At 38.4% G+C, this 26,403-nt stretch overlaps 1 protein-coding gene across 25 annotated transcripts in view; it reads right to left on the bottom strand.

The window, feature by feature from the left end:
- ank2b (ankyrin 2b, neuronal) overlaps nucleotides 1–26,403 on the bottom strand; it is a 215,531-nt gene that overhangs the window by 100,359 nt on the left and 88,769 nt on the right. For 20 of the 25 annotated variants that reach the window (XM_081599462.1, XM_081599464.1, XM_017310416.2 and 17 more), the window contains exons 4-12: nucleotides 23,410–23,508; nucleotides 23,171–23,269; nucleotides 22,836–23,021; nucleotides 12,639–12,662; nucleotides 4,360–4,458; nucleotides 3,904–4,002; nucleotides 3,018–3,116; nucleotides 2,180–2,377; nucleotides 1,970–2,068 (exon numbers count right to left, since the gene is read on the bottom strand). In XM_081599462.1, the coding sequence (XP_081455588.1) occupies nucleotides 1,970–2,068; nucleotides 2,180–2,377; nucleotides 3,018–3,116; nucleotides 3,904–4,002; nucleotides 4,360–4,458; nucleotides 12,639–12,662; nucleotides 22,836–23,021; nucleotides 23,171–23,269; nucleotides 23,410–23,508 (1,002 nt within the window). Of the gene's footprint in view, nucleotides 1–1,969; nucleotides 2,069–2,179; nucleotides 2,378–3,017; nucleotides 3,117–3,903; nucleotides 4,003–4,359; nucleotides 4,459–4,986; nucleotides 12,614–12,638; nucleotides 12,663–22,835; nucleotides 23,022–23,170; nucleotides 23,270–23,409; nucleotides 23,509–26,403 lie in introns of those variants that run through there. The other 5 variants (XM_008434869.3, XM_008434890.3, XM_081599478.1 and 2 more) reach the window with 2 other exon arrangements.

Here is a 26,403-nt window from a genome sequence, read left to right as displayed (position 1 = left end):
TCTAGGTGAGGAACCAGACAAAGCGCAGCCCGAAGACCCCTATGATGAATACAAACTTTGGACTTCGTTTTCCCTCGCCCAGACGCGGGTCACCGGGGCCCCACTCTGGAGCCAGGCCTGGAGGTGGGGCACGATGGCGAGCGCCTGGTGGCCGGGCTTTTACCCATGGAGCCCGGCCGGGCTCAGCCCGAAGAGGAGACGTGGGTCCCCCTTCCGATGGGCTCACCACCTGTCCGAGGGGCCAAAGGGGTCGGGTGCATTGTGCTATGGGCGGCAGCCAAGGGAGGGGACCCTGGCGGTCTGATCCTCGGCTGCAGAAGCTGGCTCTTGGGACGTGGAACGTCACCTCTCTGGTGGGGAAGGAACCGGAGCTAGTGTGCAAGGCTGAGAGGTTCCGGCTAGAAATAGTCGGCCTCTCCTCGACGCATGGCTCTGGTTCTGGAACCAGTCTCCTTGAGAGGGGCTGGACGTACTTCCACTCTGGAGTTGCCCACTGTGAGAGGCGCCGGGCTGGAGTGGGCATACTTGTTGCCCCCCATTTGGGCGCCTGTACGTTGGGGTTCACCCCGGTGAACGAGAGGGTAGCCTCCCTCCGCCTACGGGTGGGGGGACGGGTTCTGACTGTTGTTTGTGCTTACGGGCCAAACGGCAGTTCAGTAGTTAGGGTTCAATTTGGCTCCAACTCCTCTCCTTGTCATTTCTATATTCTTTGCATGAAACGTTGAATAAATATTAATGTTGTTTCCACATATCATCTCCGATGTCCGCTGGACTTCGGGTTGCGCCATGTCAGCTGTTTGGGATTCCCCTCCGTAATTTCCCTTCAGAAAGCAGGAGGAGAATCCAGCTTTCTGATTGGCTACCTGTCACATTCAGCGTTAAGCTCCCAGTCGGGGAAACCTCCTGATTTAGATCGGAGCGGTCACGACGATCTAAATCACACTGCAGGATGATCGGTTACAAAATCACCAGCGACAATCTTAGATCGGCCAACGTTCTAAGATTGTCATAAGGAGAAAATAGGAGCAAAAAACGGTGTAGTGTGAACTACTGCATTAGGTAGTGGGATGTGCCCATCTTCTCTATTTAATTATAGTGATTACTGAAGGGGAAAATAGTATACAGACTTCATAATCTCTTTTGGTTGAATGCAGTATTTATTTCCACTTTGGCTTTATGTTGTTTAGTTTTTATTCAAGTATGTTTTTTGTTAATGGAGACTGAGAATCAATTAACACTGGAACTGATTTAGTTTATCAGTTCCAGTGTTATGTGTTCGTTTGAAAATAAAGTGCATCTACCTATGGCAGGAAATAGCATGCATTATTAGTCATTTCCATTAAATCAGTGTCTAAAGGTCTTGAACAATATTATCGTTTATTCCAATAATTATTTAGACAATTAATCGTCCAGCAAAATGTGTTATCGTGACAGGCCTACATCCAGTTGCTGATTGTGTAACTCGTGAGGCAAAAAGAGTGTTTCCATTACATTTTGTGAAATAAACCAATTTTGATATTGCCACAAAAAAAACACTACAACCTGGCCACAAAACCTTTTTTTATCAAAACACAAGTTTTTTCAAAATTGCCGTGTTTCCATTAAGCACATTTATTTTTGAACTTTCGAATTGCGCAATTATATGGTTAATGAAAATGCAGCTATTCACTGCTCTCTGCCTCACACAGTGTGACGTCTCCTCTGCTCCTAATGTAAACAAATAATCATCATCCCTCCGTGTCATAACCTAGAGGACTTTACTGTGTTCTAGATTTTCAGATATACAGCTCTTAACTATGAAACTGTCTATTCTAACAGTTCCCTGGCTAAGTTATTTAACCAATCAGGACAGATTAAGAACATACTGCATATTTATTTACAACTGCAAGATGGCAGTGAAACCTAAAAATGTATATCACTAGAAATGAGCTAATATATAAAATATAAAGCTGGATGTTGTTTAAATCACCTCTGTAATTGCCTGGATTGACGCTCCATATTTAACCAGCAGCTCCATCACTTTTACCCGGTTCTTTTTACAGGCTATGTGCAGTGGAGTGAAGCCATTCTGTGGAGGAAGTGTGACAAGCAACAGCACATACAGCCATGAGGTACATTTCACCCATACATTGTAAATCTGCTACCTGCTGAATCTCTCCTCTTTGTCTTTCTAACCTACCAGAGCTCTGGCGTTAGGGTTGGCTCTTTTATCCAGCAGCAGTTTGGTGACTCTGTAGTGACCACAGTGAGCTGCCACATGCAACGCTGTCAGGTAGTCCAGTGTGACGTCATCAACAGGAGCCTTGTGCTGCAGAAGGTGTTTGACGCATTCGACATGGTCACCTTGTGCCGCCATGTGCAGTGGGGACAGCCCATTCTGAGAGATGAACAAGTGATTAAATAGAAAAGAAATGTCATGAGATGAATTGTTTCTCAGCAGCCAAGAGTCCAGACCTTCTGGATGGAGCAAAGCGTAGAACCAGGGGCTCCTTTCTACTGTCAGGCTTCATCAACATACAGCATGAGCAATAACTCTTTTTTTTGACTTAGCACTGCTTTGATGTCTTTAACATCTTCTTCTATTGAATTTTACTCTTATTTTGTGGACATTATTGCCACCTTGTACTGTGACTTAATGTTGATCCTTTTTAGATAGAAGATTGAAATTATTGTTCCACAGTGGGTTAATTCAACACTTGTTTCCATCTCCCCTTTAGGACATTAACTATTTTTTGGAAAAGTCAAAAAGAGGTGAGTTAGATGCTCTTTGACCATGCATATATACTTTTTTTTGTGCAATTGAGGAAGTTATTTTGAATTTTGCTGTTTGTGCCTACAAAAATGTTGACAGAAACACAGTTGGAGTGAAGAAGCTCTCCCGATCCACAACAGCTTCATGGCTTTTTATCATTTTTGATTAAATCCCAAAGACTTTATTCGGAGAGGTTTGGGTTGATATTTGATTCTGTGTGATCAGAACAGACCTGAAAGATAAGCATAAATACAGTGTGACCCACCTTGGTCCTGGCCAGTAAAGGGGCTCCTCTCTCCAGCAGTAGCTCCACAGCTGTCTCATGTCCACTTCGAGCTGCACAGTGGAGGGGGGTCAGACCATCCTGCATCACACATTGGACAGAAATGTGTCAGTGTGACATCACATATTTTTGTTTGTTTAAAAGAGACAAAAGTACAGCAAAAGTCACTTTGCTGTACTTTAACTTTGGGAATGACTTTTTAAGTTGTAGTTCCACTGCTGTGCTAGACTGTGCTCTCTCTGTAAGACAGCCTAGAGAGGTCAAAGGCTGTCCCTCTCCAATATGGCAGATGCCAGGCATTGATAAATTGTACAGTTGCCTCTCTCATCATTTCCCTGTGTTTTACAGAAACATTTAATCTGTTTGACAGGCTCAGATACTGGGTCTGTTACATCAGCATGCAAAATGCTGCAGAGATGTTAGCTTAGGATTATCAACTCAGTCCAACTATGGATAATGACTTAACCTAAAACAGCTGCTATAAAATTGTCAGGTGGTTCAGTTCAGGTGCTGCCAGAGACTGCATGATGTTTCTACATGTTACAAACCAAAAAAAGCTAATAACATGGTTGGACGCCAGCCATCCGGCCTCCAACCAAACACCAGCTGGGTTAAGACTCAACATTTAATCCACTGCTGTCCAGATAGACTGAAAAACCCCCAACATTTTTCACATCTGCTCTAAATAGTAAATTTTGTTTACTACTGCTAAAATGTTATTGCAGTTCCCTGGAATTCTGAGAGAAGGAATGAACATGAGAAGCTGGAGAGCCGTAAGGAAAGGATGTTCATCTAAAGAGCTTCCTGACTGGTGATACAGTCAGGAAGGAAACAACTTTGTCTTTGGTTCTGTGTCTGTGGTACCAACCCGTGTTTTAGCATCGATCTGAGAGCACCGATCCAGTAATAGGCGAACCATGTTGGTGTTGCCACGTTTAGACGCCACATGTAAAGGAGTTATTCCATTCTGCAGAAGAGAGGACAGGTTTAAGAAGGAAAATCTGACAGAAAGATTAAGGGTGCTGAAAATGTTCACATTTTATTATTAAAACCGAAAGCATTTTTGTTAAATATAACTGTATTTATTGTATATAAAGTAAACTTAATCCGAGTATGTCTATGACCATGCTGTCTTGGTGTGGATTTTATTATATTTCAATGTAATTTCATATTAATTGGACCTGCTTGTCTCCATTGAAATGAAATTTGACTTTTTGCGGTGCACAGTATGTGAATTGACACCAAACTAAAATCATTTTTAAAGTTCCAAACTGTTTGTGTAAAATTACAGTGCACATAAAAACTCGGTGGTATAAGATCTCACCCTGGCTGTGAAATCCACAGCCGCTCCACGGTTGAGTAGGAGAGTGGCCACATTGACATTTCCATAGTGGGCAGCAATGTGCAGTGGGGTAAATCCACTCTGGGACACAGACATGAAGAATAGAAAAAGACAAAAAGGAAAACAAAAGTAAACATCACTTCTACCTTCAGGTCCTGCAATATTGACCCTGAGTGGCTTCAGGTTTCCCAGCATGCAGTGGTCACTTCAAGCATCAGTTATCAACAAAAAGTAAACTGGAAAAGAGAACACCCCCCAAAAAATATATACAAGTCACCCATATAACAACTACAAATAATTTGGAAAGACAAACTCATTTTTCATGCAAGGTGAACATTATAGAAATGAAGAACCTCCTCCTCCAAAAAGCTAAACAGATTGTCATCCAGACTGAGATGAAGATGGACAAAAACATTATCTAGTCAAAATTAAAAGCAGCTAATAATAAAACTTAATAGATGGCACAAAGCAAAATGTATGGTTCCCATTAACACCAGTGCACTATGTTGACAGTACATCATAGAGTGATTAGAACTAGCAATGAGAAATACATGGGGAAAGTTAGAGATTGCAGAGCAGGTTGGAGGAGTTGTGAAATTCTTGCCTTACCTTGCCGTTCTGTAAGTGTTGGTCCGATTTAATGTGAAAAAGTTGTTTACAAGAGTGTGGAGAAAACAGTGACTAACAAGATGGTTTCAAACATTACACAGTTAAAAGCTTAGAATGGTGCAAATTAAAGAACTGTGGATGCATCATGCTCTCCTCAGTGCAATGCTGTTAGGCAAAATAAATGAAGCCGGGTATTTACATACACTGAATACATTTAAATGTTATTGTCAATTAGGGTTACCAACATCATTTCTATTTGATAAATTCCAGAACAACGAGAGATTGTCATTACATTCTTCAAGGCCGAAATCTTATGTGCCTCTAAATTGTTAATGCAAACGTGGATGATGATGTTATTTATGGACTCACAAGTTCAATTAACTTGTGAGTCTCTCCAAAAATCTCCAGTTAGAAAGTTTTATTTGCCAAGAATAAAGTTTTGCTGCTCTGATCCCAGCAGTTGACTTCTTGTAAATGTGAACCGCAATAAGCCTTGATAAGCAGCTCAGGATGAGGACCAGAGACGTCTTCCCTCCCCCCCCGAGGTCGGGACACTGGTGGTGGAAGCCAAAGAGAGGATGAAACCCTGAATGAGGCGGGAGAACAAGAGTGGAGTTGGGTTGAAGCTCAGCTGGTGAGTAGAGAGAGCCACGGATGGAGGGCCTTATAAATGGAGACTTGCTCGATGATTGGTTACAATGAGGAATGGTCCGTTGCTGATAGGCTGTGGTAGAAGCGCATGATGCAGTGACTGGATGATGCAGGTGAGGCTGAAGAGAGATTTCCAGTTTGAATTTCTGCCTAGGCTTCATTTCACAAAATTCGATTTCATTAGAAAGTCAGTTTTAAACAAATATATGCAAGAATAAACAGCATACGGACGTTCAACCATAAGGTCTTTCAGAAAGGAGAGGAGTTCTGTTCCACAGATGAACAGATTCTGGTGGGAAATGTACAAATCAACTCCAGAACTAAAGGTAGTAAAAATGCTAATGAGGCTGTTAAGAGAGACCTGTAGCAACCTCAGCTGAAATGTCACTCAGACAGGAAGAAGCCATTGCTCAAAAAGCAGCATAAAAAGTCAGACAAACCTTTAGTTTCATCAGACCACAAGACATGTCTTGAAAACAAAAGTTGAAGTGTTTTTCTTTTTTTAAGGTTTTGTTGGCTCTAGTGGCCTTTATTTGAAAGTAGTTTGACAGGAAAGAGGGCAATGAGAGGGGGAAGACGTGGGGCAAATGTCACCAGGCCGGAATCGAGCCTGCGACCACCGGCATGAGGACCAAGGCCTCAATATACGGGTTGTGCTTTGTCCCTGCGCCACCACAGCGCCCTGTTGAAGTGTTTTTCATTACAGCAAAAGTTAAATTTGGAAGAAAAAACAGGAGGGGTTAGAAATTGAACAAGATAGATAGAAGAAGAAGATTATATGGAAATTCTTAACCCTTGTGTGTGTGATGACTGAGGCAAACATAGAGGACTATGGCAAATGATACACGTTTTACGTGTGGGGTCCGTTGGACCCCATTTCTACATACAAGGGTTAAGCAACATCTGAAGATATCAGCCAGGCATTTAAAGGTTGGATACAAATGTCTTCCAATTGGACAGTGACTCTAACCATTTAGCCAAATGTAAAGGAATTTAAAATTGCTGTTATTTTTCTGGCATTTAACAAATAGATACGATTTCAGGAAAAATTTATTGTGGAAAAAATGGTGGTGTTGTACGCAGTGTATGTAAACATCAGGTTTTAAAGGAATCCACGATTAGTTGCAACAATAGACTTAATTTGAAAAACAAGTATTTTAGATGTTAAATCAATACAGTAATAATACTGTAGACTGTTTGTTATAAATTTTTATAAAATATTGTCACACGGATGTTGCCATGGTGTTTATGCTGCAATGCATTCTGGGTAAATGACATACGCTAGCTCAAATTTTGCTAACTCCATCCAGTCAAAACAGCAACAAGTAACATTGTTAAGCCTTTTCAATTTGAACCAGAGCGCATTGAAATTGATGGGAATGTAGAAATCACAGTGAAGATGAGGAGGACTAAACAGTTGAAGAGGAAAGAGTTAGCCAGAAAAGTTGGTGTTTGTGATGCTGCTGCTGCCTTCAGCTTCATAAATGAAACAATGAATTACATGAATCTCTGGTCCAGACTGTGTGATCCAGTAAGTGGTTCTAAGTAGCTCTGTGTTGGATCCAGTCTTCAGTCTTGTAACATCTGTTTAGGCTCTGGTCTTTGGTTCGGTGTTGGGTCTGTGATTTCACATTCGGTACTGGTGGCAGTGGCATTAGCTTCTTTATTGTTTAAAGGAGCTTCCAGTGCTGCCTGTTTCTGATGTTTCTCCCAGTATTTTTGTCTTGCTAGCCGGTGCCAGAGTTTAGACATTTTGTGGATGAAAACTGTCAGCACGACATATGTTTTTGGTTGCAAGGGTAACAACCACCTGTTAAATCTTTCATGAATTTTGCTTGTACAAATGATTTAAACTTTTCTGGAGAGAAATGTTGAGAGCACAAATGCGAGTCCTTCGGAAGTTGTGCTCAGCTCTTTCCCATTGTGCTCTTCTTTTTTTTCATGTGGGAAGCAGTCCAGACTCACCTCACTATTTTTTGTCTATTTTAATTACAGCCAACAGCGACGGTGTGAATTTTAATTTACACCAATCATAAATATAGTGATAAAAATAATTACAGTAAAGACAGCTTTCCTGCGTTTACTCTGTACATTCCAGTACAGAACAGACCAAACCAGGTCACCAGCCCACCATGCATGGCACAGATGAAAAATGGTGATCTCTATGGGTGAAAATATAATGAAAATCATAAATATTTTCAGGTAATTGTGAGTTTTGACACATCATAAATAGCATTTTTTAGCTAATAGCAAAATTGTAACATATTTAGGCCAACATGTTCAACTAATTGTGGATCCATTTAAGTGTAAATGCTTTATTCACATTAAGTGTCACATGTCTCCTATTCAGAAAACAATAACAGCCGATGTTATTTTCTAATTCTCTTTAAAAAGTAGAAAATAATAAGTAAAAAGTATTTTTTTTAAAAGAGGTTCTATCAGTAATCTTTTAAATGTGAATGACCAGGGCTGCCAATATAACAACAGGGTTGAGTTTTGAATGTTGCTGTACATTAATCTGTGAAAAAGAACAGGGTCTTTTCTAGTTTCCAGACTGCAGTGATGCAGAACAAAGAGTAGTTTTATATCCTGTTTAATGGACTACATTTTTACACTTTTGCCTCAATGATACTGTACTGTAATACTGTACCTTTAAAGCCAATCTCTTGTTATTATGCTTTAAACTTGATGATGATGGCTGGGGTTAGGCCTATATCCTAAAATGTACTCATCTGAACACAAAAAAAAAATAACAAAAGAACAAACAGCGAGATTAGAATACCTCCAGATGAAAAAATCAGCAGACTGTAGTTTGTGAGAGATAATGAGAATAGCAAAATGCTGACAGGACTTTAACTCTGTTGTACTTTCCAGAGCATCAACACAAAGAAAGTGGGACATGTTGATCACAGATTACCCAGAATGTCTTCCACTGGAACCTAAAGAATGCTAAAGTCCTACTGTTACCATGGAAACCACCAACTAAGGTTGGCCTTAGAATAAGGCAGCTATTTGCATAATTTATTTATGTTTAACTTAATAAATCTAAGTGTGTTGTAATTATATAATGAACAACCAAAGTCAAGTTTTTATGAACTAGAAACTACCTAAAAAAATACTTGATTGAAACAGTTCCTGGCTACTGCTTGTTTTTTGTTTCTCTGCTCAAAATTTGGCAGAAAATATGGAAAGCAGTGATAATTTTTTCACTTTTTCAATAGAACATTTGCAAGACGTGTTGCCCTACAACAGACTGGCGACCTGTCCAGGGTGAACCCCCCCTCTCGCCCGAAACGTTAGCTGGAGATAGGCACCAGCAACCCTCCCGACCCCATTAAGGGACAAGGGTGCAAGAAAATGGATGGATGGATGGATGGCATTTGCAAGACTACACCATCAGGCAGAGTGGGGTGGTCATAAATTTAAATTAAATTTAATTATATATCATAAAAGTCCACATTTTGTACCACAAATCCGTATTTCGTACCACAAACAAGCAAGGTGGTATGACAATGAAAAAAACTCCTTGAATGAGTATGCAACTCACTCATTGTGATGTTTCAGTCAAATGCAAAAGCTAAAAACTAGCCATTAAGTGCTCTGCTGCGCTGAAAGTAGCCTCATACTTGATGAACTCACGTTTTCGCCTTTCACATCTTAAAAATAATTTTGGTGACCAATAAAAAAGTGGTTTAATAAATTGCTGGCCAATCCCTACTGTCATATATAAACCAATGTCCTAAAAAAATCAATTATTGCAACCCATAAAAGCAAATGAATTCATGTTGTGCAATTTAAGTATTACAAATAACTTTATAGATTTTGTTTAGCTGTACATAAACTAAAAAGTCACGTTAATGACTTCTGCTAGCTGAAAATTGCCTTCAAGTGACAGCTGGTCTGTTGCTGCCTGGGAACTCTGATGGCTTATGGGTAGTATTTGGTGTTTTGAAATACTGAATGAAACACAAAGTTCATTGTTGTGTGGATGAACTTAAGTGTAATAAAAAATTTGATTTTAACTCTTTTAGGTAATTTTCTTTCTTTTTTAAGGTTTTGTTGGCTCTAGTGGTCTTTATTTGAAAGTAGATTGACAGGAAACAGGGTAATGAGAGGGACAAAACATGCGGCAAATGCTGCCAGGCCGGGAATAAACCCGCAACCACCGCCACGACAAATAAGGCCTCAATACGTGGGTCGTGCTTTGCCCCTGGACCACCACAGCACCCCCTATTTCATTTTAATTTTATCTCAGTAAGGATAAATAGTGTTTTGTGTATATAAATGTTTTTCTTTAATGTTTGTTACTGTGTAAGTGCGAGAGAGCCTGTAACTGAGAGAGAGCCTGAATACTTTCTCTCTTGCTCTCGATGAAGGCGGACGCTTTTTCCCTCTGCTCCCTCCCTGCTCCATTGCCTGCTCTGTTTTTGTCCTGTCTTTTTCTATATTTTTGGAGCCTTTCTTTGCACATCCTCCAAATCAACAAATTATTAATCTGGTCAACCAGTCTCTCAAAGCAATTGATCAAATTTTCTTGACGAGAAGTCTGGGCACAAGAGAGCCCTCTTGTCCTGCAGGGACACACCCGGTGGGATTTACCCTGGATTATTCATAACAGGATTTCTGCTGTTTGGAGCTTGTGGATTCCTGGATTATTGACAAATTTATGACGGACTTGGCCGAACAAGCGAACACTCAGACTGTTGGTGGACAGAGACGAAAGTTGGATGCGAGTCTTGCTGAGACTCACAGCCCAGCTGAGGAATCTAAAACTCACTAACGAGTTGGAATCGATCTTGGAGAAGTTGCTAGTTTTGGTTCAGTGGAACGACCAAACTAATTTGGATAATTGGGAACTGTGATGTATCAGAGAGACTTTAGGGAAGATTGAAATTTATAATCTTCCCAACCTAAGACAGTCTGCTTCTGAATTGGCTTTCCCTGTGTGGCCTTGGAAGGGCTGCATAATTCCAATCTCCTTGAAGATATGTAAACACAACGCTCTTTCCCGTCTCACCCTCCCCTGTATCCATGGAGCTGTGGAGCTGATCGCTCCCAAGGACATCATGCCTTGATAACAACACCTCTATCAGACTTCTGCCAGGAGGCCGAGCAACGTGGTTTCATGGCTCTGTGATGTCACCGCCTTCACTCATGCTTTGTTTTGCCCTTTGTTTTGTCTGAATGCTGCCATTTGCCCTAATGTGTCCTTTTCTCTTTATTTTTTATTTTGTTAGAAACTGTGGAGTACTCACTTTTAACCCAGAAAAGGATTATTTTAGATTATTTTAGTTTATTAGTAATATCAGAAATTGTGGAGTACGCATGATTTAGATCAACATTATACTTCCTAGATAACTTTTATGCAGAGACTCATACTGCTACAGCCCAGAAAAGGAATTAGAATTAGAATTACAACAAACTTAGAATCCAGAAATACAGGAACAGTCACTATTTAGTTACTTTTTATACTACTACTTGTTAGAAACTGTTTCTACTCACTTTTAACCCTGAAAGGGACTTAGAACAAGCTTAGAATTTAGCTATTCATCTTTAGATTATTATCAGTTATTTAGAAACGGTGGAATACTCACTTTTAACCCAAAATTAATTAGATTAGTCACTCTTTAGCTTATTTTTTCAGAAACTGTAGAGTTCTCACTATTTAGATGCAGAGACCAGAAGCCCAGAGACACTTTTGGATCGAGACTACTTTTTAAACTCCTGTTCTTCCAACACAGAAATGGAATTAGACCAGAGGATACTTAGCAACTCTGAACATGAGCACTTAGTTTACTTATTTTAGATCAACATTAGATTCTTTTTCTTTTTATTTTTTTTCTTTATTTATTTTGCTCTTTCCTTTGGTTTGTTATTTTGTTTGTATTTCCTTTTAATTCCTGTAAAGCACTTTGTATTGCCTTGTTGCTGAAAATGTGCTATATAAATAAAATTACATTAACTATGAGTGACTGATAAAGAACTAGAAGTTGGGGTTGGAATCCTTGTCAGCTCTCATTTTCTGTCATACATGTAGGGTGTGGGTTTCCAACAAAAAGTCTTAACTAAAAGTCGTCCTTACCAATGAGGTGAAGGGTAGTTGTATGACAGTGGATAAAGATCTGTTGTCCACCTAGCAATGGAGATAAGTTCAGACTTTGGGTGTGTTCTTTTTTGCTGTGACTATATAATCATGTGATCTTTGTTGTTCGGGACTCTCCTACTGTGTTCAGTGAGATGGGTCTTCAAACGCTTTTGCCTTTGAATAAAAATAAAGACAAAGATTAATCTTTCTCTAGTTATTGGAACAAACTCTCATTCTTTGAAGGGGAAACTGACCCTTCACTCTTCATTTTAACCTCAAGTTAAAATGGTCTTTCACCAAACCCTGCTGGGAAATAAAGTTTGAATTTAAGATATTTCAGATTCGTTTTGGCAGCCTTGGTCATTGTGTAATATTATATCAGTCATGCGTCAGTACATTGCTTCTATTTTAACTTCAGCAACTAGTTAATAGTGCGACGAGGGAGACCATGCAACACCAACAGAAACAGACATTATTACTTTATATAACAGACTAACACACAGCTTTCTCAGGAAGGCATCGGCACAATATGCATCAAATTAGGACATCACAGAAGGAAAGTGCATTCATTTCAATTCATTATGCTACTCAGAGATGCTTATGATACTTAAAAATGCACTGAGGATTCCAGATGGAAAATGAATTTCTCAGGGGAATAAACATAATAAAGGAAAATAAAGATTCAGTGATATTAATGCAACGTAATGAAATTTGGACTGTGCAGGGGACAGCAACTTCAGCCATTCCTGTCAGCCATACGGGGTGGAATCTGAATAAACTGTACCAAATCAACTGAAACAGAGAAAGTATAAAATGACCCAAACGATGGTTACGATGACAAGGTACGGTGGTGGACAGAAAGAAAAAGGGATGATAAAGAAACAAATCTGTGTGAATTAAAGGGGGATGTGTATACCTCAGTAGTCCTATTGACCATCATCTGTTGCAGAGGGAATGAGGGAGGGAAAGACCAGTTCAGTTAGCTTTGTTTTACACATAACTCCACTATAGTCCATGCACAGGAGAGGAGGCTGTGCAGCCATGTTCTAATCTGGGCAGTGACGTGGCTAGAGTGGCTTATTTTATTCCCTGTCTCAGATGCATCCTGTGGTTTGTCTTTCAAATTGATTGAGATTATTTAAGTCAACATATATTATAGTGAAAAGACTTTAGTACTACATTAAAATGCTACAAATAGTTAAATATAGAATGATATAATATGATAAAGAATATTAATATAACATATTAACTATGTAAAATTACAGGTTGCGTTTCCACTTCTCAAAGATGATTTTCCTCAAACTTGCAGTGTACCTTCAAGGACCAAGGCAGTCCAGAGTTAGGTACTCTTTGCTAATGCGCTATTAGCAACGCAAATTTTTTGTTGAGCATTTTTGTTAACTTTGAAAAGATTTAGTGCACTTAACTTCCCCTAAATTAATTTTTATGAATAAATTTGAAAGCACTAATTTACTTAGCTGTTTTGCAAGCTTTCAGCTGAATAAAGTTAGACATTTGTGTTGCTTATCGACTGTTAAGAATTTTTTACTTCTTTATATTTATGCTCTTATATTAAAGCGGGTGAAGATTGTCTATCCAGCAGTTCCTACCAGGTTAGAGGTCAACTCATTATACCCTAGTTCCTGGAATATTTAACCTATTGACCTTTTGCACGCGATGTTAGGCTCTTCAGAACTCTGGCCACTGCGCCATGATAGACGTCAAAACAGCCCATGCACTCATGAAAAACACACATCTGTAATTTAATATCGCTTTTTGTTGATTTCACTTTAAAAATGGTCAAAGGATCCTGTGCAGTTTGCTGCACAGAGACAAGGATGCAAACCAATCTTGTGATTTTATTGCATAACTTTGAATGAGGAATGACATGTTAATGGATAGGAGCTGTCAGTCTTAAGGACTCGGTGTAATCGCAGATTTGCAACAAGTACGTTTTACAATATGAGAAAACAAACGTTCATATACTTTAAAAATGAGTATGATTAGAAAGATACCATATATTGCTTTTTGGAGAAGGTATGCGTCTAACATTTAATAATATGGAGACAATGCCGCACCGTCAAAAAAAAAAAAAAAAGGTTAGCATCTAGTCTTTTGTACGTTTTTAAGGCTGCTATGGTGTAAGGGAAAAGGCCATTTATGACATACAGTCAGTATGAAAAGTATTCAGATCCCTTTAAAATTTTCACTCTGTTTCATTGCAACCATTTGCTAAAATCCAAAAAATTCATATCTTGACAGAAAAAACAAAAATGTAGACATTTTTGCAAATTTGATAAAAAAGAAAAACTGAAATATCACATGGTCTTAAGTATTCAGACCCTTTGCTCAGTGTTGATTAGAAGCGCCCTTTTTCACACCTGGATTTGGGGATCCTCTGCCATTCTTTCTTCAGATCTTCTCCAGTTCTGTCAGGTTGGATGGTGAACGTTGGTGAAGCCATTTTCAGGTCTCTCCAGAGATGCTTAATTGGGTTTAGGTCGGGGCTCTCTCTGGGCCAGTCAAGAATGTTCACAGAGTTGTTCCGAAGCCACTCCTTTGTTATTTTAGCTGTGTGCTTCGGGTCATTGTCTTGTTGGAAAGTGAACCTTCGACCCATCTGAGGTCCCGTGCTCCCTGGAAGAGGTTTTCTTCCAGGTTATCTCTGTACTTGGCCACATGCATCTTTGCTTCAACTGTAACCAGCCATCTTGTCCCTGCAGCTGAAAAACACCCCCATAGTTTTGCTGTTGGGATTGTATTGGGCAGGTGATGAGCAGTGCCTGGTTTCCTCCACACATACCGCTTAAAATGAACACCAAAAAGTTCAATCTTGGTCTCATCAGACCAGAAAATCTTATTTCTCATAGTCTGGGAGTCTTTCATGTGTTTTTTGGCAAACTTTATGCCAAAGTGTCTGCACTGAGGAGAGGCTTCTGTCGGGCCACTCTGCCAGAAGGCCCCAACTGGCAGCTGCAGTGATTGTTGCCCATTTCTCCACTGCATCTCTGGAGCTCAGTAGTGATCTTTGGGCTCTTCTTTATCTCTCTCACCAACGCTCTTCTCCTGCGATTGCTCCATTTAGCTAGACAGCCAGGTTAAAGAAGAGATCTGCTCGTCCCAAACTTCTTCCATTCAAGGATTATGGAGGCCACTGGACTCTTAGGAACCTTGAGTACTGCAAAACTTCTTTTGTAACCTTGGCCTGATCTGTGCCTTTCCACAATTCTGTCTCTAAGCTCCTTGGGCAGTTCCTTCCACCTCATGATTCTCATTTGCTCTGACCTGCACTGTGAGCTGTGAGGTCTTATATAGACAGGTGTGTGCTTTTCCTAATCAAGTCCATTCAGATTAATTAAACACAGCTAGACTCCAATGAAGGAGTAGAACCATCTCAAGGAGGATCAGAACAAATGGACAGCAAGAGTTAAATATGAGTGTCACAGCAAAGGGTCTGAATACTTATGACCATGTGATATTTCACTTTTTCTTTTTTAATTAATTTTTTTTTTCTGTCAAGATCGGATACATGAGAAATAATATGAACTTTTTTGATTTTAGCAAACAGCTGCAATGAAACAAAAAGTAGAAAAATTAAAGGGGGTTGAATACTTTCTGTTCTCACTCTAAATCATGTGGTATGAATTCAGGCAAAGTCAGTAATTTGATCAACACGTCAGGAGTGAGGAGGCATGGGTCAATTTCTAAGCTAGCTATTTTCAACTTTTGTAAATATTGCCGTCTACAAGCCCCTAGTAGGTGTGTTATGTTTACAGACAAATTAGCTTGACTTGAACTAGAAGAAGCCATGAATAAACTGGCAAAAACAACTTGGAAAAACAAGTTTAATTGCTCTGTTCAATACTCCCATCTCTCACTTCCAATGCGTACATCATGGCGCCTTGAATAATTAAGTGACGTAGATGCAAAGGGTCAATATGTTATTTTTTATGATGTAAACTTGTCCTCACTTTACTTTATTGTACTTACTATTTGTCTATAATGGGTGATTCTTTTTTTGCGGCAACATTCCATGTCCCCATGTTTTGCTTACAATTATTTTTGTAAAATGTGCAAAATATTTACAACAAAGTATTTGAATTATATATTTAGATGTTTGCCATTATTCAAATATAAATGAAATGCCTTTTAAATATTATTTTGTTCTTTACACACCTTTTTGGTGACTGACATGTTCACTTTCATGTGTCCCCAGTGCAGCGTAATAGACTTCCTCATGACATTTAAACTATAATATATATATATATATATATTTATGTTTTTCTTCAATAAATTGATTGACTGGACTAAACCTTATTTTAATATGCAATTGAATCTACTGAAACTATTTTCTCATTTGATATTTTCTTCATATTATACATGCCCCAGTACCAGTGGTGGGAAGTAACGAAGTACAAGTACTTCGTTACTGTACTTAAGTACAATTTTCGTGTATCTGTACTTTACTTAAGTAGATTTAATAATGGATACTTTCTACTTTTACTCCACTACATTTTACAGTAAGTATCTGTACTTTCTACTTCACTACATTTCTACAAAACTGTCCGTTACTCGTTACATCCAAGTCTCGTTGCTCTTTTTGTCTTTTTGCTCTGTTTTCGTCACCTGTCATGGTGGCAGACGTTGCAGCAGGAGGGAGGATGAGAACAGTCACGGTGCTCCTCCTGCTTGGTTACTTGTTGCTTATTGGGTCTTGGACAGTGTTCATAGTTGAGCGTTGTTAATTGCTATGTTTAATGGTGCAGACAATTATTATTTCTGACATTGGCAATATGGGCAACCGCCCAGGGTGTTATTTTTTTAGGGATGGCAGGAGACCTCTGTGTATTGTGGCACAGAGATGAAAGCAAAACAGAATGAAGAAGAGTTTGAATTGATACTGGTTACATTTATTTCAGCTCTAAGTATTTCATATCTAGGTGTTTTTATGGGAAAGTGAATCTTTCAGATCAATTTGAGAAGCAGTTTTGATAGGTGCACTAAATGTTATTGTCATGTAGCACGGGGTGCTGGTTTTGATTTGGTCTTGGGTTCAGTGGCATATGATCATATGATCGGGACACTTAATGATATTAGTGATTAGGTAATGCATTCAGCAAGTATTTTTACTTTTAATACTTAAGTATTTTTAAAAACCAGTACTTTTTTACTTTTACTTAAGTAAAATGTTAATATGGTACTTTGACTTTTACTTGAGTAAATTTTTGTCTGTGTATTTGTACTTTTACTTAAGTACATTTTTTGAGTACTTTCTCCACCACTGCCCAGTACTAACTTTCAACCCTTGTTATGATGTTTCATTTCTGCCTTCAAAAAGTCTAAAATTCCATAAAAATCATTTAATGTAAGTGACATAAATTAGTTTTGAAGTAAATTCAACCATGGAAAACAAAGTAGCTTCAACTGTCACCATCTCTGTACTTTTTATTATCTCAAATATGTTAAACTTGTAAAGCTTAAAGTTCCACCCTGTTAGGAAAGATTGTGGAAAATGTTTATTCAGTAGAATTTAAAAAACCTAATATTAGATTTAGTCATTAAAGTTTTGTTATTCTGTTGAAGGTTAACTAGCTAAATGTTGACCACATGAAGAGCTTCAGGTAGATTAGTTAGAAAGTTCCACCCTGTTATGTTCATGAACCAAATAAGGTAGAACTTAGGGTGAAAAGTAATAATTTTAAGTCAAGGTTTTATCAGATGTCTTTGCCATTTGTCTGTTTTCATTTCACTAGTTGCCCCCATTGACTCCTGAGGGGAACAATGAGTTCCTGTCCTGAGAAAATCCACTACAGGGATATCACCTGTTTTCCCAAATAGAACCAGGACAAACACTCCACCTGTACTTTGACTTGAAAGAGCCAATCCTGCAACTAATAATGAAAATCATCAGATTTTAGAATCAAAGACTTTGATTTTCCACCCTGTTATGTTCCATTCCACACATGTTTTTATTAAATATTGTTACAGAAACATTAAGTACTGTGAATTTTTCTGTGCCATGTTGGGAGTTGAAGACCAATTGAAGACGTATTGGTATACGTTTTTAAAATTACCAATGTTTTCAATGCTGTCAGTAATAATGAGTTAAAAAATACAGTTTTTTCTTTACAATACAGTCATAAATGATTCGTAACTTCATGATGTGTTACAATTTCAAGAATAAAACATATTATATAAGAGTGTGTCCCTTTTTAAGAAAAAGTCATTATTTTTCAAAATTTAAATGTTTAACTATTTGTGGTCTATATGTAAATGTTCATAACAGGTGGAACACATTCAGAGACAATGGTGAAAAAAAACACATGTAATTATTAATTTATCCAATCCTGAGCTTGCACATTATTCATTTCTTATTGTTACCATGTCAGTGTTGTAACAAAATATTTAAACTTAAAACATTAATACTTTTTTTTTCAAAAATCCTGAGGCCGAAATGTTGCCGCATAAAAAGAATCACCCCTATCTATTTGTCAATCTTTTTGTGAAACCTACATGATTCGACTTGCCCATATCTTTGCTGCTGTTATACCTGAATTTGCCATCTAAAATAGAATAAAAGCTATTTCTATTCTATTCTATCCTGTGAATTCTCTGTTACAGGAAAGAACGTTCACTAAAGTAAATGATAAATTCTGGGAAATAACTGGCTTTATGAAGTATTATTACTAAAACGCAACACTGACAGGATGTGATAGAAAAGCATCTACAATTAGTGTTGAGTTGCTAAATAAGCAACCTGGCTGGCTGGTATCACTCTGGTTACTGCACTGGCTTTGGATAAAAAGATTCTACAACTTCAAGATGAGAAGTAACACATTTATAGTTTTAATCTTTGTAGATTAAAACTATAAATGTAGGATTGATTTCAAACTGTAAGATGAAACTTTGTTTTTTGTAAACTTTTTTCAGAACAGGTTTTTTAATACATGCATATTATTTGTTTTACATGTTCTCATTTCTTTGAATTTGGGCTAAAATAAATACTGAAACAAAGTAGAAAACAGTAGATTTTTCAACCCACTTAAAGGAAACATCACATTGATTTCCTTTCAGACTGTTTTCTAAGCTGTGGTCAATATTTCAAAGAGGCTATGAGAACAAATAATAAAGAAGAAATACGTATTTACAAATTAGACAGTTTTTAATTTAATAATTTTTTTTGTTTTAATTTGTTTTTAGTTTGTTTTTTATTTTTAGCTTTAGTAACTAATTGTTAAATTTGTTTTTTCAAACAAAATAAATGAATTATCTTAGGATTTTTTTGGTAACTGAAGTAAATAGAGCAATTTTTTTATGATTACTGTCAATAACTGTAATGTAAAGAACTTGTTTTTCAGCAGGAATTTATGAGGTGCTTCAATGTAGAAAGACTGAATGGACATGTGGGTACTGATATAAACCCTCTTCTAGCCACGTGACTTCAAACCACAAAAAAAGTCCCAACTAAAAAAATATGACATTCTTGTTCCATTAACTGGTAAGTAAAGCCCCATCAACTTCAGGTTGTCTTCCTAACCCCTCCACCCCTAGCTGATGGTCCAAAACATTCGTTAGGATTATTTGTCCCCAGCTGTTAGCATGCAGCCTTAGATACAACCTGCAGACAGTGGCACACTCCATGCACTGGACATTGCTACATTTAGACATCGGTGCAGCGAGGAAAGGGAGGAAGAGGTGATGAGGGGAAGTGTGTGAAAGGGAGCATTTAAAGAGAGAAAAAGGAAAAGAAGGAGAGACCCGGTTAGTGGCAGGACCAGGAGTGACGTGGCAGGCACAGCGACACTGAGTGACAGAAACGGAGAAAGAGATGCATAGAGGCTGATGGGAAACCAGACGCTACACACATTTAAGCAGATTTGTGTCAAAAACTACATCACAACAAATTAGAGGTGCTGGAATTAACTAAGTATAGAAACCTTGGTTATACTATTTAAACATGCTGTGATTAGTATCTGGATAATATGCTAATTTCAAATACATTCTGTTTATGATTCAACACTTTGTCATAACAGAAAGAATCAATCAGTTCACGTTTGGCCTGGGTTGAACTGATATGAAAGGAAAAAGAAATGTGTTTGCAACGACAAGAAACAATGATTACTAAATATCTTCAGTCTGATTACATCCTGTGGTTTCATTTAAGTTCTAATGGCTTAATGAATGCTGCTCAAACACATTGCAGTTGTAAGAAACAAGAACTTTTTAGATCAAAGTTGTTTTCCCTCTTGGATGGTCTGCAGTCATGTGAGTACCAACTCATGTAGCAAAGATCTTATTTGCAACTAATAGGTGCAAACAGAGCTGATTGTGCGTCTTGAGTGACACTTTAAAGGTTCCCTTGTATGACCCCATTAGAGATGAGTGTACTTTTTCAAAAACACCTTTAAGTCAGGATCTGTATGAGTTGTGCAAACCTCATTATGTGAAATGGAAGGCAATAATATGCTGTGGAAAGTTGAAGTATCTCTGAAAGGTGCCAAGAGTTTGCCACTGAGTGGAGTTTGTGAGTTGGTGTGAAGTAGGGGATGATGTTAGCATTATAACCAACCCTGCTGCTGTTGCTCTCGGTAAAGCTAATTCTCAACTCAGGAACTCTAAAACCTATTTTTGTTTGTTTCACTTGGTTTTAATGTTGTTGGTAGTTACACCTTTTTAATAATAATTTTAGAATTGCATAATGCTAAACCTACAAATGAAACTTAATTTGTTCATGTTTTTAGCATGCTGAATGATCCATCCAGGGATGACGAGCAAATCAAATATGAATCTGTGTCTGCAATGTCAGCTTCACTGATGGAAGTACACACTGACACGAGACGTAACCAGCTCAGTTGGTAGAGTTGTGGAAGGACAAGATAGACAGGCTTGCTTTTGCAGTCATATTTACGTTCTTATGAAAATAATTTTTTAAGATGAGAGATTACATTCATACAAAAAAATCAAACAAACTATAGCATAATACCCATTTCCCTCTGGCTACAACTATATATGATGAAGACTGCAGATAATGATCACTGTAGGTACAAGTAATCTCATTACTGTGATCCCAAACAAAACTGGGTTAGACCTAGTTAAGCCCTAGTAGAAAATTTGGGTGATCTTTTACAGTTTTAACGAAACTATCAAGCCCCTATAAAGGGTCATTTCTGCAGCATCACTGTGGGTAAGAAGGAAAACATGGGGATTATCATCACTATTCAGCTATGATGCACCCACAAAAGTTAATCAAATCTTCAGTATAACAAAGATTTATAGATCTAGTAAATGTTAAAGTAGCGGTTCTCAACGTGGACGGTACCGCCCCCCAGGGGGCGTTCAGAGAACGGCAGGGGGCGCTGGCGGACATTTTTGCAAAAGGGGGGCGCTGGGATGCCTTTGGGGGGCGTTTGGTCGAAGGTAAACTTTACACCTTAAATGCACAACAATACCAGTTTAGACTTTGAGCAACTTGGTAAAACTGTATTGTGTAACATTAAATCATGCTTGGCTGCAACTGTATCGATGGCAGCTCTTCTTCTATTCAGTGTTTGTTAGCTTCTGTTAGCTTCTTGGCGCAGCTCCGTTCTCCTGCTACTGGTAGCTAAAATCACGATACCCTCACTTTGTATCCCTCTGAAAAATGAACCCATTTAAATAAAGAAATCCCTCCATGGGTGATACCACGATAGAGAGCGTTCATTTTATAGCGTTAACACGGAGCTGTAAGTGGTCCGGTATGAAACGGGGTGATTGAACAACACAGCACTTTTAAATTTCAATAATTAGAATGCAGAAATTGTTTCCGTTGTTTAAACTTGAATGTTCATTGCATTTTTCTTAAACGCCTGTGAAAATAATTTCTATTCCCATGACTTTTTGTTCTCTGGGAAATTATTTTTGATGATAAAAACAGAAACAAGCATAAAAAATCAAAACATCTATAATAGTGATAGTAATATTAATAATAAAATAATGATCAGTGCAAAGTAGCCTACAAATTCTTTGGTGGGGGCGGTGAGGGACCTGGATAAAGGCTGGGGGGGCGCTGGCCCAAAAAAGGTTGAGAAACACTGTGTTAAAGGCCTGCATACTATATTTTCCTCTTTGGTTATGCCTTATTTGTCTTATTGCTCAGAAATCTGGGGAAATACAAGTAAAACAAACACTGATGTATTAGTTAAGTTGCAAAAAAAAACTATAAGGCTTATTAATAAGGCGGGATACTGTGAACCAACTGATAAACTCTTCTTTCAAAGTAATATATTAACAATATTAACAAGATATTGTTTATATAAAAATACTAGAAATAATGTATAAAGCATTGAACAAAAGTCTTCCTTCTGGTATTCAGAAATTATTTAAATTGAGAGAGAATAAATATAATTTGCGAGGTTTGTTTATATTTCAATGTTCAAAACAGAAGAGCCAGATAAAGTCTAGATGCGTTTCAGTTATTGGTGTGAAACTGTGGAATGAATTGAATGATGATTTTAAGTTATGTCCTTTCTTGGTGAGCTTTAAAAGAGCTCTAAAATGTAAAATGATAACATCTTATATATGTATTGCGAAGATACCTTGATAGGTTGTTGGGTATAAAATAGGGTAGGCAAGAATAAGCTTGACTTGACGCTTGGCTTCAGCCTATTCCTTTCTTGGTCAATTATGGGTTTGTTTATTGTTGTTTTGTTTTTTGTGTCCTGTGTTTAGTGTGGACAATTTACCAAAATAAAGTGATTGATTGAATTTGATGCTGAAGAGCTTTTTTTAAGACAACAGAACGATAAGATTATTGACCATCAGCAGAGCTTATCCAGATACCGACCACAGTTTGATAGATGAAGGAAAATAGTTATCACTTATGTGGTGAACTCCTACTGTTAGTGAGCTAAAGCTGCTAGCACTACCTCACAATGGTCCATGATTCCCCTACTGGCTACCAGATGTAAAACCAGGAACGTCTCAAACAGCTCCTTTCAACATAATAGCTCTGCATATTTTATTTAGCTCTATCTACCCTCCATATAAAACACTGACAAAAGCACCAAGTACCACATGAGCTACTATACTTTCACACATGCCAAGCCTAAGTTATCACAATGAACAACGGCCATACCTTCGACTGGACATCGGCATTGTGATCATTCTGAAGTAGCAGGGCGGCTGATTTGGTATCATCCTTGCGTGCGGCAATGTGCAAGGCGGGCAGGCGAACTTTGCCTTTGGTATCGTTTTCCAGTAAGATGGAGACCACCTGGTTGTGTCCCTGCTGGAGGGCAATTGCCAGGGGTGTAAAACCATCCTAAATGAGGGAAGACAGAGAAAAAAATTTGATGGTTACTTACCACGTATATATGCCCAATACTTACAAGGAATATGATTAATAAAATATCCACAAAAAGTGATGGTGGTTTTAACATTTGGCAAAAGGAGGAACCTCAGATTACTCACTTCTGTTGCAATGCTCTGGTTGCCTCCATTCTCAAGCAAGTAGCGAACCACATCCATGTGATTCTCCTGGGCTGCCATGTAGAGAGGAGTGAATCCATTCTGGACAATTCCAAACCTAATTGTTACTCGTAAGGTCTTACACCATTATTTAGTAATTCTCAAAAAAGTTACAGCAGTAAGGACCTGGCTCGAGAGAGAAATGTAATCAACAGCTGTGGAAGATGAGAACAGGGGTTTACCTGAGACTGTGAATTGATGTCAGCTCCTCGTTTGGTCAGGATCTTCACAACTTCTGCCTGACCAGCCAGAGATGAAATGTGCAGGGCTGTGTTTCCTTTCTGAAAAACAGGAAACAGGTTCAGGTGAGAAGGATTTTTTTTTCCTGACTTCAAATGAACATTAATTGATTAATGCAGCAAATGTTAATAAGAAGCACATCAATGAGTACTGGTCAAGGCAACAAGAGTAGGACGCAGAGAAGGCTTTCTCTTCCACACAGTTAGATGCCTCTTCTCAAGTTCTATTATTCAAATTATTTTTGATTATTTTAACAGCCAAAAGGCAAAACTGTATGCTCTGTAAGTACACTGTGTGCATAATTATTAGGCAAGTTTCAGTATGGGCCATATCATCATTTGTATGCATATTTTCCAATTCCAGGCTGTATAAACTTGAATGCTTGTTGAATCTAAACATATCAGCTGATGTGTATTTGTTTAGTGAGGGAGGGTGGGGCTAAGAAGATCAACATCCTATATCAAGATGTGTATCATTATTAGGCAGCTTATTTTCCTCAGGCAAAATGAGCCAATAAAGAGATTTAAGTGAGTCTGAAAAGTTCAAAATTGTAAAAGGCCTTTCAGAGGGATGCAGCACGCTTGAAATTACTAAGATATTGGGTCGTGATCACACAACTATCAAACGATTTGCTGCAAATAGCTAACAGGTTCGCAAGAAACGTGTTGAGAAAAAAAGATGGAAATTAAACTGCCAAAGAGTTGAGAAGAATCAAACGTGAAGCTACAGGAACCCATTGTCTTCCAGTCCTGTCATTTTCCAGAACTGAAACCTACCTGCAGTACCCAGAAGTACAAGATGTTCAGAGACATGGCCAAGATAAGGAACGCTGAAACCCGACCCCCATCGAACAAGACACATAAGTCGGAACATCAAGACTGGGCCAAGACAGATCTGGAGACAGATTTTTCAAAGGTCCTATGGATTGGTGAGATGAGAATGAGTCTTGATGGACCAGATGGATGGACCTGTGGCTGGATCAGTAATAGGCACAGAGCTCCACTTCACATCAGACACTAACAAGGTGGAGGCAGGGCGCTGGTATAGGTTGGTGTTATTAAAGATGAGCTAGTTGGACCTTTTCGGGTTGAAGTTGGACTCAAAATCAAGTCCTAAATCTACTGCCAGTTTTTAGAAGACACTTTCTTCAAGCTGTGGTTCAGGAAAAAGTCTGTATCTTTCAAGAAGACCATGATTTTTCTGCAGGACATTGCTCCATCGCATGCATCAAAGTACTCCACTATGGAAGGCCTTAAAGATAAGAGAATAATGAAGCGGTCCCCTTCCTCACCACACCTAAACCCCATTGAGAACATGTGGGCCTTTCTTAAACAGGACATGTATGGTGAAGGAAAACGGTTCACATCTCTGATCAGTCTGGGAGGCTGTGGCTGCTGCTGCACGAGAAGTTGATCGTCAACAGATCAAGAAACTGACGGACTCCATGAAAGGAAGGCTTATAAGTGTTATGGAAAAGAAGGGTGGCTGTAAAGGTCACTGATTTATTTTTTAAATGTCAGAAATGTTTGTCAATTTTGAGTTGTATGTGTTGTGATCCGTGTTTTTCTGTATAGTTATTTTGGGATTTTCTGTGTTTAGTCCTGTTTCCGAGTCTCTGTCCTGTCTTCCCTGTTTGTTCCCAGCTGTGTCTCGTTCCTGTGATTACCCTCCCAGTGTATTTAGTCCCACCTGTTGTCTGTGTTCCTCATCAGATCCTCGTCGTTTGTCAGTTGCGTGTGTCAGTCTGTCTGCTTTCCAGTCAAACTGTATAGCCCTGGTTCGCTAAGCTTTTGTGTCTCCGTTTCACGTTGTCAGTAGCTACCGGTTATTAGCTGTGTGCTAATTGTTCCTGCCGTGCTGCCTGACTTTTACCGTTTCTTTTACCACCATCATTAAAGATTAATCATCACCTTCATCTGGGTCTCCACGTTCATTCTCACCACTACAACAATACCAATCATGACAGTATGTTTATTATTCTCACTTTTCCAGACTGCATTAAACAAGTGAGGCAGAAAAAGTTTCTGTTAATTTATAATAACTATAATAATATAATTCTGCACATTAGTAGTTTCCCAATAATTGTGCACACAAAGATGTCCTAAAAAGGTAAAAAATCATTTTGACTTTTGTAAATATTCAGGTTTGAGAGATTATTAATATTTTGGAATGATCAAGAGCGCCGTAGTTGTTCCACAATAAAATGAATAAAGTAATTAATGAATCTAAGTCACGAAAGATTAAGGCAGTTCTGAAGACAAAAGGGAGTCCAACCCAGTACTAGCAAGCGTACCTATTAAAGTGGCCGGTGAGTGCATAATTAAAAAATAACTTGAAAAATAAGCTGTTGGTACAGGTTAATTTTCTAAACTTCAGAAAAATAATTGTTAGGGATGCATAAATATGAGAATTTGTGCTGATAATGACATCCAATATTAATATTGCTGTTATGCAAATATTTATCAGTATTTTATTTTATTAAATATTGTTAACGGTGTCCACGGATGGATTGTAAAGGTGCGTGATAATAACCACTCCAGGAGGGAATAATGTTGATCTTCTTTTAATGAAGATAACCAAACAGGAGTACAGCTGGATGGTTTATGTGCTCTAACGCCGATGTAGACTAACTTTACACGTCCACACCAGAGTCAGCGAGCATCAAGAACTAACACAGAAAAACATTCCCCCCAGAACACACAACCGCTGCATGCAGAATTCTGTTAACGAAGTAAATGAACAGTAAGACACTTAAACTCAGATCAGCCTAGTCAGTACGGGAAATGATGCAGAGATAAGCAGATGCATACAAGTACTACAATATTTTTGTCGATTACTTGATTAATCGTCAGAACAATGAATAGATTACTTGATTACTAAAATAATTGTTTTAAACAGGGACTGCACAACTCTTAAACTGACTGTGGCACACTACA

Source organism: Poecilia reticulata, chromosome 18, assembly GCF_904066995.2.
Source record: "Poecilia reticulata chromosome 18, P_reticulata-male-v2, whole genome shotgun sequence".
Taxonomy (NCBI): domain Eukaryota; kingdom Metazoa; phylum Chordata; class Actinopteri; order Cyprinodontiformes; family Poeciliidae; genus Poecilia; species Poecilia reticulata.
Note: the sequence above shows the minus strand (reverse complement) of the source record. Positions and strands in the feature narration are given on the sequence as shown.